The sequence below is a fragment of the Astatotilapia calliptera genome, chromosome 22 (assembly GCF_964374335.1).
Source record: "Astatotilapia calliptera chromosome 22, fAstCal68.1, whole genome shotgun sequence".
NCBI lineage: Eukaryota > Metazoa > Chordata > Actinopteri > Cichliformes > Cichlidae > Astatotilapia > Astatotilapia calliptera.
Window position 1 is genome coordinate 33534657 of NC_137442.1, and position 13375 is coordinate 33548031.

The following is a 13375-nucleotide window of genomic DNA, read 5'->3' on the forward strand; positions in this document are numbered from 1 at the left end:
AAATCTATTTAACATAAAAAAAATAAAAATAAAAAATTTACAAAGATATACAGTCTGACTTAAAAATGCATCTCTTCTGCCATTATCCGTGTAGGGTTTTTAGGGACCTCTTGAAGTGTGGTCAATAAACAAAAAAGACAGTATAAAAAAAGCTATTTACTGTGAGATAAATACTTTCCACTGGTGATATTTGGTACAGCTCTGTAGGCAGCTGGAGGAGGAAGCAGGGGAATTACCACATAAGCAGGGAGTTCCCCTTCTCTCTTCCATTCTGTTAAAGTGTTGAGGAATTATTACTCTACTGGAAACTTTCACAGTGCCAAATACAAAAACTTGCACTGTTAATGAATATGAACACAGAGCTAAGTCATAGTATCTTACGTAATAACCAGGCTAATATTACCCACTGTCAACAGTGATGAGCTCATACGAACACAGTCAAAAGTCACATAAGTCACATCAGTCATGTAACCATGCAGCCCTGTACTTAAATACATGTTACCATGTATTTTTAATTAAAGTAATCTAACTCAGAAGGGGTTTAACATATTGTCTAATTAAAATGCATTGACTAAATTTTTCAAAAGTGTTGGCATTAAAATGCTATTTAATTCTAGAATGGCTTTTTTTGATTGTTTGTTTTGATTGAGTTGAATCAAAAAAACAAACCATATCAAGTTTTTCTGAGAGGTTACATTACCATAAGTAACATGTAAGCTTTCTAATATCAGCTTTTAGACATTAACAGCAATGTCTGAAACATTAGCAGAAACCCCATCCTGGAATCAGGCTTTAAACCAGGTTCTGTACACGAGGGATTTGAAACTGCATTTATTGTGTCAGCAACGCAGTTCTGTAACGTTACGTGGTCTGCCACTTTGTAATGGTATCAAATCCTGCAGACAGTGACAATTTAGAGTGAAACGTGGGTCTCCTTTTTAAAAGCACAAATGAAATTAAATTCACTTTAAATATCCATCCATCCATCCATCCATTCGCTTCCGCTTATCCTCTTCAGGGTCGTGGGGGGCGCTGGAGCCTATCCCAGCTGTCATAGGGTGAGAGGCAGGGTACACCCTGGACAAGTCGCCAGTCTGTCGCAGGGCCAACACACAGGGACAGACAACCATTTGCACTCACATTCATTTGAACATTCAGACCTAGTGACAATTTGGATTATCCAATTAACCTATCCCCACAAGCTGCATGTCTTTGGACGGTGGGAGGAAGCCGGAGTACCCGGAGGGAACCCACGCAAACACGGGGAGAACATGCAAACTCCACACAGAAAGACCCCGGCCTGGTGTTGGAATTGAACTCAGGACCTTCTTGCTGTGCGGCAACAGTGCTAACCACCGTGCCACCGTGCTGCCACCACTTTAAATATATAGGATGTTATTTGCTAGAGGTTTCTCGATCACTGTGTGCAACCTTTTTGTTCAGCCCACTAAGCTAAAGCTGTATGAACTTCAACCGCATCTGAGTTGTTGTTCTTTCATTTAAAATTGATTGTAGTAATGTACAGAACCAAAATGAGGGGGAAAAGGTGTCTCTGTGAAATATTTATGGACCTAACTGTATTTCCCCCATTTCCATTTCACTGACTGGAGGCAGGACACTGGGAGGGTGATTACATGAAAATAAGTTGCACATTTAATTTTACTTCATTTGCAAGTATTATAAAGTATTCTTTTAGTGTGCATGCAGTTGAAAGGTAACATAAACATTTCAATAATGGTGTCATAGAGACAAATATCTCAGTATTTAGCAAGCATGATAAATTTGGGTTCATCTCGATGAAGTAACAGTTAAACTCCTCCACTTCCATGATTGTTTCGCTGCACACAAAAAGAGGACACACTGTGCTCTGTGGTTACTACCGTGTGTTAATTAATTGTCCCATCGCACACACTAGCAATAATTTGAGCTTTCTTTAGCCGTTGTGGCTCATTTGTTTGCTCTGTTTAGTTTGACCCTGTAGCATGTTTGATATTTTTTCTTTTTTTCACTGGTTTGTAAAATGATAAACACAGCTCTTGCAAACATGATTTCTTTATAAGCTGAGTTTTATTCAAATATTTCAGAGTACCACAGGCACTATAAATTCTCAGACATTTGTTTGTACTTGCCATAAAACGAAACAAATAGTTTCATACATAAAAATCAGCACAAATACAGTAGGACATTCATTATAAAACACACAATAAAATTAATAAATATATAAGTATTTCAATATTTCAATAAATAAATAAATAAATACAACAAATAAAATAAATACGACAAAGATATGTTAAATAAATAAATTCCCCAAAAAGTAAACCCTTTGTTTTTCTATTCTGTCAGCCTGTAGTGACATGGTAGCACTCTTTGGTTGACTGCTGTAGTTACAATAGTTTGATTTACTTACAAAAATGAAATGACTTGCTGATACAAATATTTCAAGTATGGCTGATGGTTAAAGTACATTTTCCATCACCTCTTTAGTGCAATGTGAACCATCTGTGGTTTCCTCACATTCAATAGTTAAAAGCCTTCCAGAAGGACAGCAGGTCATGGTGGAGAAATGGAGTCTGAGGTCACCTTTTCACCTACATTCATCAGACACCTCTCCTCACAAGGCAAAAACACCAAAGAAGTTCTTCCCTGGCTCATCCTCCAATTTCTCCAGCATTGCCTCCTCTGTCTGTGTTCTCAGTCTGTCATGAGCATACAAGTTGAACACAGCCCCCATGTAAACTGCAGTGTACCAGTTCCCATCCTCATCTGAATCCCCACTGGTTGTCTTTTGGCAGACTGTACGGATAGAGTGGAGAATGGTCACATATTTAGGTGCATATGAGCGAGACCAGCGTTTGACAGTGTGGCTCAGGTGGACCATGGGGTGTGAGGAGGTATCGTCGGCATCGCTGCTGCAGTCAACCCGGAAAGATGCTTGGCTGTAAACAAAGTAGAGGCCATCTCGAGGAATCACAATTTCATTTTTATCGAGCTCTAGTCCTCCCTGAGAGTGGGACTGGTCCACATCCTTCTGCCATTCCACTGAGGTCTTTCTACTATAGTTGTGTACTCCTGTTGAATAGTACAGACAAATGGCAGACACCATGGTGAATTTCTGATTAACAGTGAAATAAAACTGCACTTGAGTCAGGGGTTCCTGAAGAGAAATTTCAAATGAATTCTGTTGCAGTGACATGAGCCTATTTCTCATTTATCCTCTACATTCTTCAGTCTAACTAGAACTCATTTAAATCTCCAAAATATCCAAAGGAAACAGGCATAATGTGCCCTTAAAAATCAAGGAGAAGTTCTAAAACTTTCTGGAAAAACTGGTAAGCTTCCTGAATCACGAACTTCCTCCAATTATGATCCACTAAATGTCCCATGAATCTCACAGAGACATGTGATTTCATGATTACAATACTGGGAAAGGTGTAGTATGGTTCTCCACAATCAGTCTAAAATATGCCTTGCACTTTTTTTTACTTGGGTTTCATCCCTTACCTTGCAAATGAATGGCTGCTCTCACATTTGATATTTGCCTCAAAGTGTGATGGAGATCTGGGAACAAGAAAAGACAGAGAATATGAATTATACAGTGTTTTCGCCTACTAGTCACTAACATTACTAAGCTAAAAAAACAAACAAAAAACAAACAAACATCAATAAGTCCACTACTTTTGTAAGAGTTGAGGGTACTCACCAAAATTGTCCTCATTTTGTCCAGGAGCCTGTTTGAAATAGAGCATGACACAGAACGCTGTTACAGACTGGTTGGTTTTAGGTGAAACAGTTCATTCACTGTGAGAGTCAATGGCGCTCTTGAGTAGTTTAGAGAGAATTTTAAAACCCACCTCAGCACGCCTGTTAACAACGAGGGCAGCAGCAGCAGTAGCAGCGAGGCAAAGTGTGAATGCCAGGAGGGCCATGGTTAGCTTTGACCTGGGCTTGATTTCCTGTGTTGCCTGTTTCTCTGTGTCTTTGTCGATCATTGTATCCAGCGCGACCATGCATTCACCTTCCATTGTTTTTAGTGGGTGCCTTCTATCAGGTACAGTTCACTTCTTAGCAGCCTTTCCTCCTCTTCTTCCACCTCTTCTTCTTGTTTGATGCCGCTATCTGTGAGAGGCTGTTTTAAAAGGCTCTCACCGATAGAGGGGGAAACTCCAATGATGTCACACATGTGGAGACTCAATGAGAAATAGAGACCCAGTGCCTGGGAGGATCTTACGCACCACACCTCCTCTGCACATGGCATGTGTATGATGGAGTTATACCAACATCAAATAAAAAACCAGACACCTGTGTGGAATCCCCTTTTGCACCTCAGTGCACACCCACACAACTCAATAGATCATTTCAAACAGGCACATACACTCACCTGCTGTATACCTGCGTACACAGGCAAGACCACAGATCACTCTATTCTACTATTCTAAATTTTTAAAAAGCACATGTTAGCTATTGATGTGAAGTGTTCACATATGTTGTTGTGTTGTCTTCGTTTCTATGTGGGGCAGACACACTGAAAGCCAGTTCAAATGTGGGGCAATAAGTCACAGAAAAGTCTGCAACCTTCAGCTATTCGTCAGTCAGTTTGACCACTATTGCCAAATGTTTTTTACGTTATTGTGTTTGATATTCCACCAACAATTAACTGCCAGTGATGTCATTGTCAACCTACATTTATAGTACATGTGTCACTTCCCTAATAATTTTATAAAGGTTTTTTGAAACGTTTCGTCACTCACGAAACACTGAGTGACGAAACGTTTCTCCCACTGAAAACGCTACAACAGAATCAACCTTTTGGGATGCATGTTTTAAATGTGATATACAAATAAGATGTTGTTCTAATTACTAAAAGGCACTCTATGAAGTATGTTCTGAGTGCAAACACTTGTCTGTCTGTATCTCTGTGTGCCCTGAGATGGCATGACAAGCCCTTCAGGGTGGACACCACCTTCTTGCTCTCTAACAGCTTGGATAGATCAATGATTAATGGAAATGATGGACTGATTAATGATAAGAGGTTATATAAAAGGTAGAATATATGTAATACATGATTACAAACCATCTGAAACTGTATCATTAATAATCCTTTCCATGGCTTGTTTGTATGAAAAGATCATATGGTAACTGTAATGAGTAAGGATGAGTGTAGGTGTTTCATGTCTATTAGCAGAGTAAGTGTTGAAGATTTAGTCAGCACTCTAGTCAGATAACCAGAGTTCATTACTATTCTGAATTGAATGTCATAAATTGATCTTGAAAAACTGAAAAATGGGAACACGCTGCATCTGAATGTCTTTTCATCGTCACTGACAAACCATGCCCTGGAAAGAGGAACACCGTTCTACATTTGCTGCAACAGCGTGGGAGGCTGTGGTAGCGGGTTGTCTACCACTGGGAAGGTTGCGTGATCAATCCCTAATCTACATAGGCAAGATCTTGAATCCCCATGTTGTCCTCATTGCCCCCACTAGAGTGTGACTGATTGTGTAAATGTCAGAAACAGCCAGAAAAAAAAGCTGTATGATGGTATATGGGACTGTGTGGAAAATACTTTGAGTGCTCAACATAAGTTTAAAGGTGGTATATTTCAGCCAATTGTAAAAGCAATAACAAGTGATTTATTTACATTAGATGCTGACTAACATATAATGATATTTCAACTTCACAATCACTTTAAACCATCTTCAGAAGAGAAAAAGAAAATAGCACTTTATTTTGAAGTAGTCTTTGGTTTCATAGAGGTAACCGACGATAGCTGGTGGTGGAAATCCCAGATCTCGAACACCACAAAGGTTAAGGTGTAGCTCCTGGGCCTCAGGCCCATAGTTTAAAAACAGCTACCCAGAGGGTGTCACAACACCAAAACAAACAAACCTTAAAACCTTCTCTACAGAGATAATGTAGAAGAACATATGATATCCCTTTCACATGAGCTTACAAAATAACAGTTGTGTAAAACAGCCATGCCTATTGGGGAGGCTTTGTGACTGTATCACAGTCATCATGGAGAATGTCTGTCTTTATTCTTTAAGCTGCAAGTTTTTAACAGTCATCTTCACGCGAGAGTGAGCCTTTCATGCTCAAACTATATTTTGGGTGGAGTAGCATCTTAAGGTGTTAAATGATGTCACCAGTGGTGGTCAAGATAAGATGAGCTCTATTTTTCTATAGCTATCATATATGTATATATTTGTATTAGCTATGAAACAACAGTGGGAAACAGGAAAGAAGTGTGACCAGTAAGATAGACAGAGAGGTTGCAAACAGTGGAGTTGTATCAGCTAAAACCAATATATTTGCATAAATAAAAACTGAGTGTGCTCGCAATGCCCACAGGAAGACTCATAGCGACAGCACGGCACATCAAATTCAGAAAGTTTACTTCTTACACTGATGGCCACAACCTTAGCATATGAAACAAATTTGCTCTCTTTAGAAAGGACTTGTTCAACATATATTAGACAGTGGACAGAGTAATAGATTCTGAAGGACACTGACATGATTAAATTGGTGACACTTCATGTCTGTGGTGGACTACATTTATATAGACCTTTTCTAATTTGGTCACTCACTTAAAGCATATTGCAAACCACCTTCAACTATTCATACAGCACTTATTCTGGCACACAGTCACACACAGAAGTTTTACTATCAGCATTTGGTGCTACTGTGTAGTCACATCCTGCTCACACTGCATTATGCTAGATAATTTGGCTTGGCATGTTTCCAAAATGGCGAATGTTAACTGATGAGATGCTAGCTGTTGTTAATTATTATTACAGACAATAAAAAAAACTTTTAGTGTAAGAAATATCTGAAAGGCAGACAAAAAACTGGCTGAAGTACACATGAAACAGTTATGGAAGAAACAGTAACACACTGTCAGCTATTGTTCACTATGTGGACTACAATTATGTTAAAGCATCAAAGGTTAAAATAAATACATACATCAAATCCAGAATACTCAAAACATTTCATCTGTTTTAATGTAGTTTTATTGTCTTATAGCAGCAATGATATCCAACTTTATTACAAGAACTGTCTCCAAATGTCTCCAAATCTGCCTTAACCGGAAGGCAAAGTACAACCTTTTACTGTAACTCCACAAAACTCTTTCAGTGCTATTTTAGTTTACAAAACTGGCCATGGAATAAAAGACCACGCCCAACCACAAACTGTTTGGAGACTGTTGTCTATCGTCACAGACACATACCAAGATAAAATCTAACACAATCAACTAAAACACTGAAAAGGAGAAGAGGAATCAAAGATGTCAAGATGCATTCAAATAAGCAAAGATACTTTATAACACATTTTTATGTTTCCATGTATCATTTTATATGTCATTCAGTGAAAATGACTAAACATGGTTTTCCATAGAGGGTGAACTTCAGCAGCAGGGGAGTATACGCAACAACAAGACAGAAATTATATTTAAATTTTTTTTCTTTCCTCAGAAACTGCCCCTCATGTGGTCTCCAGCCCACTTACACACAGAGTTTGGTATTTTGTTTAGCAAAAGGATGTGAAAAAAAAAACTCCCCTCATGTCGCAGTACATCAGTCAGCTTGTCATGCTTTTTTCTCTTTCTAAAACTGCCACGAGAACCAAACTCCCTTTATCTAAAAAAAGACTTGATACATTCCCTGAGAAAGGAGGAATACACAGTGCTTTTTGTAGAATGGCCCACTACTCAGCTTCCTCTTTACAAGACAGGATTCGAAAAGCTCTAGTAGATAAATAGCTCACCAAAAATATGATGTGGAAATCTCTCTAGAAAGATTTTGATGAAAAATGTGTTTAAAAATTGCCATGTTATACTGTGACTATTACTCACAAATTGCAATTTATCTACAGAGGTTATTATTGTTGTTGTTGCAACATTTTGTTATTATTGTCACATTTTATCTGACCCTCTCATGAGGGTCAGATAAAATGTGTTCATGGAGCCAGGCTTGGATGGAAAATTTTTCAATTCCTGGTGACCTGCACCTATAGGGACTAAGTAAATGTTGGTTGGGTGGGCATCATGCTAGCATCATGACTCAAACAAGGACAGAGACCTTGGCTTGCTGACCTCTGGCTGCAGAAACTTGAATCTGTATATGGAAAAGACCCTCTGTGGGGTTGAAAGAGCCAGATCTGATGCATAATGCAAAACTATAACTACTTCTCACATTCTTGGGTCTTGGATTACAGAGTCTTGAGCACTTGTGTGAAGACAGGAAGCAAAGCAGAGATTAGCTGAAATAGAAATCGAAGTTACTACACTTATTCAAATCACTTCGCTTAATTCAAGAATTTTAACCAAACTAAACTGTAAATGGTTTGTACAATCATTTCCAAACTCTGCGGGGTACCAACAGATGGTGAAACTCTCAATTTTTGTTAATCCGTGTGGCCTTTATTCTACAGAATAAATGCCCCATTCAATTTTAGGGGAAACAACCATGAATCACTCGTATAACAACTGTAACCACTTGAAAAGAGAGAAAGGAAGGTTTCAGGCTGATGATGATGATGATAGGTTATCTAAGGACAGAAGAGGGGAAACCCCAGAGCTTTACCTTCTTGGTTTGATTCACTTTTAAACAGGGAAAATTCCAAAATAAATAAACTCGTATTTATCAGTGTAGTTTTGTGCACCAAGATAAATTTTTAATTTAGTGGAGCCAGAAAATGGATACAAATGGATTTATCAAAATGCATTGTAATAGATTCACACAAACACAATTTTCTACAGTAGTGATGCACAGTGCATGAAAGTCCATCCATCCCTCCAACCAATTTCATATAACTTCTTATCTAATTCATGGTTGCAGGGTTGCGGGAACCTACTCCAGCTGTCACAGGGCGGGGTATATGGAAGCATGTGAATGAATATTACACACTGATGTGACACCTCGTACATTAATGTGATGCTCTAACAGTCATCATGCTTTTAAGCTTCCCACTAGATGATTAACATCTGGTTAATGGCCCCTTTTTCTTTGAAATCATTTGATTTTTACTTCAGAAAGTATATGTATATGCCAACGTACCTATCTTTCTCTGAGAGAAAAAAGATAGATAGCTAGATAGATATGCTGGATACCAGATTTTAGCACATATGTTAAAAACAGTCATTGGGTTTGGTTATAGGGAGTATTTGCTTTTATTTTTCTTTTCTGTTCTTTCGCTTTTATGTAGAAGCCAAATGAATTGAAGAGAATCAGTGAACCAGGTGACCTCTTTCCAAATAGGAAATGAAAACAAAACTCTTTTCTAAAAACTATAAATACTGTCAAGTCACATGGGTGACAAGTAACCACATGCATTTGAGATAATGTGATGACTTTGGGAAAAAGGAAAAACCAGAGTTATGCAACTGGGGCTGAGGCAATAGTTACTGCATCATCTCATTGTCCATTATTTCAACTTACCTGTCTGGGCAAGGCCAGTGCTCAGAAAGGAATCAAGGAGTGGAAGGGAGGAGGAAGTCCTGTGGAGTTTTGTAGCTGTGGATGAAACCAGGTAGAAAGAAAGTGTTTGCGATACTGGTGTTTCCTGTCTCCTTTTCGCAACTAAACCACGAGCTGTTACGTGCATGTTTGTTCCTGTTGTGAAGTGCGTTTTGACATAATGGCGGAGGAGGAGTAGGTCACAGTGGTTTGACATATTTAGAATATCACTGCTGGTAGAGCAGGGCGATATGACCAAAAATATTTATCATGATATACATTTGAAAATTTGCGATAACAATATAACTGACGATATAATTGACACTAGACAAAATACTTTACAATTCCACAACTTTATTAGTGCCAAAAAAAAAAACCCATCAATGTATTTTCATTTAAACAAGCAGCTTTTTTATGTGCATTAAAGTTATATAAAAATATAACAGTGCAAATTCCTTGCTGACAGTTTAACCAAAAGGCATTTCCAGTGGAAATTGGCCGACATATCCTCAGCATAACCATGTATAATATCCACAAAACTTAAAAAGAGGTTACACACACAATACGGTAACATTATGTTGAAGCACAGTAGTATCACTCCGCCAGGCTCCTGCCTACAATAGCCGTAATGCTCCGACAATCCATCAAGCGGTGCGGGTTCATAGCTTAGCAAAGTCGTACTGAAACATTTGACAGATTTTCGAGCGCCGTGTACATAAAATCATTTCCAGGTCAGTAAACACAACCAGAGTTCATACATAAGGCACACGGGATTATAAGGGGCACTGTCGATTTTCAGAAAAATCAAAGGATTGATTTTAAGTGCGCTGTATTTTCCAAAAAACACGGTAATAACGACGGCCCGCTAGCATGCTCTACCAAAAATAGTGCTTTGTTGTGTATCTGACGGATGAAAGCCAAACCAGTTCCACACCACTGAAGCTGCAGCATTTTTACAAACCAGTTCTGGTTCATCCGTTTCATTCAACGATCCACTTTCACTCTTCTCATTCTGCATCGTCGCCATGTGCGTATGTAAACAAAGGCACTGCGCATGCGCGTTTTACCCATATTCTATCGCAATATTTTATTTTCCTATCGTTGCCCAACATTATACCGGTATTACCGTGAACGGTATGATATAGCCCAGCCCTAACTGCTGGTATTGATTAATGTTAAAATATATTGTGTATTTGTAGCTTTCTAGATCTATAAGCCTTTTAAAATTCTGTAAAGGGCATGTCATGTTCTAAGTCCTGATGATTGATGAATTTTGGGTTTCTGATTTGTTGTTCATTCTTTTATCTTAATTCTTTGTTTTTCTGGTTTTCCCAGCGTTTCACACACACACTCCACAGGTCTGTTGATGACTCTCCGAAGATTTGGATGAGCTCTTTTCTGACAGACAATCTGGACTGTGCAGGAACTTATGCCAGGCTACTTTTTGTGGACTTTAGTTCCACTTTTATTACCATCAACCCAGCTCTACTTCAGGATTCCTCCTGCAGTGATCTACACACACAGCAGATTAGAGTAGACATGCAAGCATCTTTTTTCATTTGTGATTCTTGAGTTTAGACATTTAAAATACATAATTCCACTCTTCTGCTAATTTAAAGAATATGAGCTTTCATTCAGGTGTTTTCTGACTCTACATTTTCTTTTGTCATTAGTCAGCTTTTTCTAATGTACATGTCAAACCTGTTCATCTGCTTTCCAACTTTGAAAGTTTGAAACAGCAGTTTTGAACATTAACCTTCAAGTGAATGATTCTGTGTATTTCAGCTCATTCAACATTTTTAACTTAACATTCCAGCAGTTATTACATTTCAGCTCAAAAGATTCAACTATCAGCATTCACACCGCAGTTTCTTCAGGAAATGCTTTTCTAGTTTTGGTTTCATTTCTTGCTGTTTTTGTCTCCTGGTTGTAATTCTGTATTATAAATGCATAATAAGTGTTGTGACATTACTTTGCCCTGGAATGACTTATTAATGCTCTATATTGTACATATGCTATACAATTTACTATACAAAGTAACTGCACTGAATCCTGAATTTAAAATTGAGCTGATGAACTAATACCACATGGTCTGTAGCAACCACATTATTCCTCCAAAACTGAGAACCTGCTGGGCCAGAAATCAAGTGCATCAGTTAGTGTGACGTACTGCTGACTTTGCAAATATCTTTAATATTTGGGTCAAAGTAAGAGGTGTATAAATTAATGTAAAATCTAATAAAAACATCATTTATGTCTGCAGAATTAAGGCGTGTATTCTTGATCAAGTGGAAAGTGTCCAACAATAGTCCAACAATAATAAAGGCATAATTTTTCATGTATTCTGTTGTGTTATTTTATTAGCAGAAAGGTCAGATCTCTCCATTATTGGATTCAACACAGCATTAAAGTCACCAGCTATTGTAAGTTGGCAGGTTGCTTAGTGAAGAGAAACTTTATGAAGCACCATCTTGTTAGGACCATTGCAATGTAGATACTATAAACTGGCCTTCTGGATCAAAAACTCTATGACTGGATTGTGATTAGGTTTCATATTTTATGGTATATTGCGTAGTTGCATTTATACAGCCAAAGAGTTTTCACCATTTTACCATTTTCAAGCATAAAAGCTGTCTATGAATATAGAGTTTGTCTACACAAATTACTGCTTTCATTTACCCCAGAAAATTAATTGTGTGCATCTGGACGTAGCGTTTCCTCACTCAACCAAGTTCTTCAGTCTCAGCTGACTGTAGGTTTCCCCAGCCTTGTAAACAGCAGATTTGCATAATGACTGAAACTAGCACCACTGAATACACAATGGACCGTGACATCAATTTCATGATAATTAATATACAAATTGTCATGACCATTAATCAAGGACCGAGAGAGATCAAGGACCATTCACAGAAAGTTGGAAAATAACAAAGTTGAAAAAAGTATTTGTACTTCATTCAGCTGCTTCTGGGTTGTTGAGTTGGTGAATGAGTCCAGTGGTCGTTTTGATGATGGAGTCGGGTTACGAGCGGCTCCGTTAGTTTTCGTTCTTTATCATTGTGAATAATTGTTCGGAGTAGGAATCGATATAATAGTCCAGCTCCTCGGGGTTGAAACCTTTATAATGTAGAGAGAGATGTAGTTGGCTCAGTACTTTGTTTACGTTCCACAAACAGGTCGTAGCCATGTTGGATCACGCAGAGTCTCGTGAGAACTGAGGTTTACGTCGTCGTTGCGCTTCTGCTCCTTTGGATTGGGCAGACTAGGCGACTCAGTGGCACAATGCTGCCATCTACTGTTATTATTATCCAAGACGGGCATTTCTTTCTGCTGTATTGTGAAGTGATCATGTGAAGTAAGACTTGCTCGTTTTTCCATAAGCTTTGCCATCGTTCATTTATAAACATATTTGTAGTTTCTGTTTCTGATTAATAAAATGCTGTTCTGTTCTCCATCAATCATTCTCTCATTTAGCCACATTTCAAGAAATTCAAACTACTTGGCTTACTCAAGGTTCTTTTCACATATTTTAGATGTTTGTCTGGCAAACATCAGGTCAGGTCTTTTCCTTTCTTTTCCTTTTTTAATCAGTGGATATTTTAAAACCCAATCATTAGCCCACATTCTGCAAAGCCTTTTGAATTTAGTAGAACATATACACAAGATTTCTTCCTTATTTCCAGATGACAAGAACTCTTTTCCCACTCTGAACATTTACAAGGTACTTCCTTGACAAGTACCATTTACAATCTTTAGCTCCTCAGAAAATGTTATACTAACCCTGTTGTTGATTATTGGAGCATAGATGACTTTGTCTTTTGACAGTACATCTCATCTACTAATGCCAGTTCTGTCAATGCAAATGTAATGTCAGTAGAGGACGACATTGCTGCGCCTGCACTAAATCATGCTGCTCATCCATCATT

General features: G+C 38.2%; 1 protein-coding gene and 1 long non-coding RNA gene across 2 annotated transcripts in view; both read right to left on the minus strand.

The window, feature by feature from the left end:
• Positions 1-13375, minus strand: part of LOC145423609 (uncharacterized) — a 183136-nt gene that overhangs the window by 108333 nt on the left and 61428 nt on the right. The gene's annotated exons all lie outside the window — the stretch shown is intronic.
• Positions 2049-4360, minus strand: LOC113014729 (tumor necrosis factor-like). Its single transcript, XM_026156443.2, has 4 exons — positions 3852-4360; positions 3701-3728; positions 3502-3558; positions 2049-3069 (listed from the first exon to the last, which is right to left on the minus strand). Exons 1-4 carry the CDS (start codon positions 4020-4022, stop codon positions 2612-2614), a joined length of 714 nt encoding a protein of 237 aa, XP_026012228.1. The 5' UTR covers positions 4023-4360; the 3' UTR covers positions 2049-2611.

Coding starts and splice junctions, on each gene's coding strand:
- LOC113014729 (XM_026156443.2), bottom strand. CDS start 4,022: ATGGAAGGTGAATGCATGGTCGCGCTGGATACAATGATCGACAAAGAC. Junction 3,729..3,851: donor TTGTTAACAGGCGTGCTGAG/GTGGGTTTTAAA, acceptor TATTTCAAACAG/GCTCCTGGACAAAATGAGGA. Junction 3,070..3,501: donor AGCAGCCATTCATTTGCAAG/GTAAGGGATGAA, acceptor ACTATTCAACAG/GAGTACACAACTATAGTAGA.